Raw genomic sequence first — 1,625 nt, forward strand, 5'->3', positions numbered from 1 at the left:
TACTTAGTAACGCTACCGCGTTACTAATAACGCTACCGCGTTACTAATAGTACAGGGACTTTTGTCCAATTTTTGAGCAGCTTTAAAAAATCATAAAAAATCGAAACTTGATCGGAATCAGCTCAAACTTTCTGCACAGCATAAGCACATGTATATGCATCAGAAAATGTAATAAAATTGAGGAATTTTTCACTTGTCAATTTTTGTGAAATTTTACAAAAATCCCTTTACTATAGTACAGCGACTTTTGTCCTATTTTGGAGCAACTTTAAAGAATCATAAAAAATCGAAACTTAATTGGAATATGCTCAAACTTTGTACACAAGATACAGTAAGTACATGTATACGCATCAGGAAATGCAATAAAGGTAGATAATGGCAAACACATTTACCAGACAGTAATGGACATGTAAAGTAATATTAATGAACAATGTGCTTGTAACAAAATGTGCAGAAACTGTTTTATGATAATCCAATCAATAATAATGTTAATAATAATAATAATAATAATCTATTCAACAGCTTAAGGAATGTTTCTAATAAGTCACTAGCAGACTGGGAGCTATTAATTGACACGAGAGCTGATGCCTTCTATCGGGTTAGCCTTCTGTCTTATCAACTTCTTCCTAGTGTCCTCCTCCCACTGAGGATTATCAAGAGTATGGGGTACTTCAGGACCAACTGGAAAACAACAAACAACAACAATAAACAATAACAATAATAATAAACAAATACATTGATCCTGCCAAGGGCAGTGGTTAATACAGTGGGGATTCTGCTTATTCATTAATGATACTCTAATAAACTGGTAGAGTCATAATAACTCACTCTGCTCAGTAAGTGACGTTAGTAGGAACCTACTTTACAGTACAACCCTTTCTCTCTCTCTCTGATACACTTACTTGTCCTTTTAAAGAACTCAGCCAGTATTACTCCAATTATTATTGCCAAAGTTGTACCAGCAAAAACTTTCGGCCCATAGCCTTTCTCGGCGTCCTTGAGTTCTTTAAAGCTCTGGGGAAACGTTGCTCTGTATACTAGACATAATAATAATAATGATGATAATAATAATAATAACCATTCATTTATTATTAATTAATAATATAATTAAGACTCTCTTCCCTGAGACCTCTTTCTTAGTGTATAAAGGCTCTAGGCCACTTCACTAACACAAATGGCTACCCGCTCATACCACCAGTGGGTCAATACAACCCAGACACTATCACTCCCTACAATACAATACATACACATCACAGTCTCTTCCTTTGATAACTTGGACCAATGGCCACACGACTTGTCATATGCAGCCTTGAGCTCAGGGGTGGAGAGGTTCATCTGTAGGCTGAGAGGAGCGGGTCTGGCCACACTGATGGTGAGGTGGAGACGAGGGACAGAACTGCTGAGGAATCTACGAGCTATAAACAAAGTCGCCATTTTTATTCTTGCACTAGTCTACTGGGCATGCGCAGTAGAATAGTCCAGAGTTCATTAAGTACATTCATTAGCTATGGATACACCAATCAATGATGATCATGATGACCTTTAAAACACTGAGAATACCTACTGCTGCTTATTGGTCCCTACTTCATACAACATGCACCATTGAAACGCATTAAAAGTTGCAG

At 37.0% G+C, this 1,625-nt stretch overlaps 1 protein-coding gene across 1 annotated transcript; it reads right to left on the reverse strand.

Annotated features, from left to right (window-relative positions):
* Positions 1 to 387: 387 nt before the first annotated feature.
* Positions 388 to 1,463, reverse strand: LOC105316102 (cytochrome c oxidase subunit 4 isoform 1, mitochondrial-like). The gene is made up of 3 exons (XM_011410908.2): positions 1,248 to 1,463; positions 903 to 1,037; positions 388 to 681 (listed from the first exon to the last, which is right to left on the reverse strand). The coding sequence occupies exons 1-3, from the start codon at positions 1,432 to 1,434 to the stop codon at positions 566 to 568; spliced, it is 438 nt and encodes a 145-aa protein (XP_011409210.1). The 5' UTR covers positions 1,435 to 1,463; the 3' UTR covers positions 388 to 565.
* Positions 1,464 to 1,625: the final 162 nt, after the last annotated feature.

This window comes from Amphimedon queenslandica, unplaced genomic scaffold, assembly GCF_000090795.2.
Source record: "Amphimedon queenslandica unplaced genomic scaffold, v1.1 AMPQUscaffold_5086_Cont22939, whole genome shotgun sequence".
Lineage (NCBI taxonomy): Eukaryota > Metazoa > Porifera > Demospongiae > Haplosclerida > Niphatidae > Amphimedon > Amphimedon queenslandica.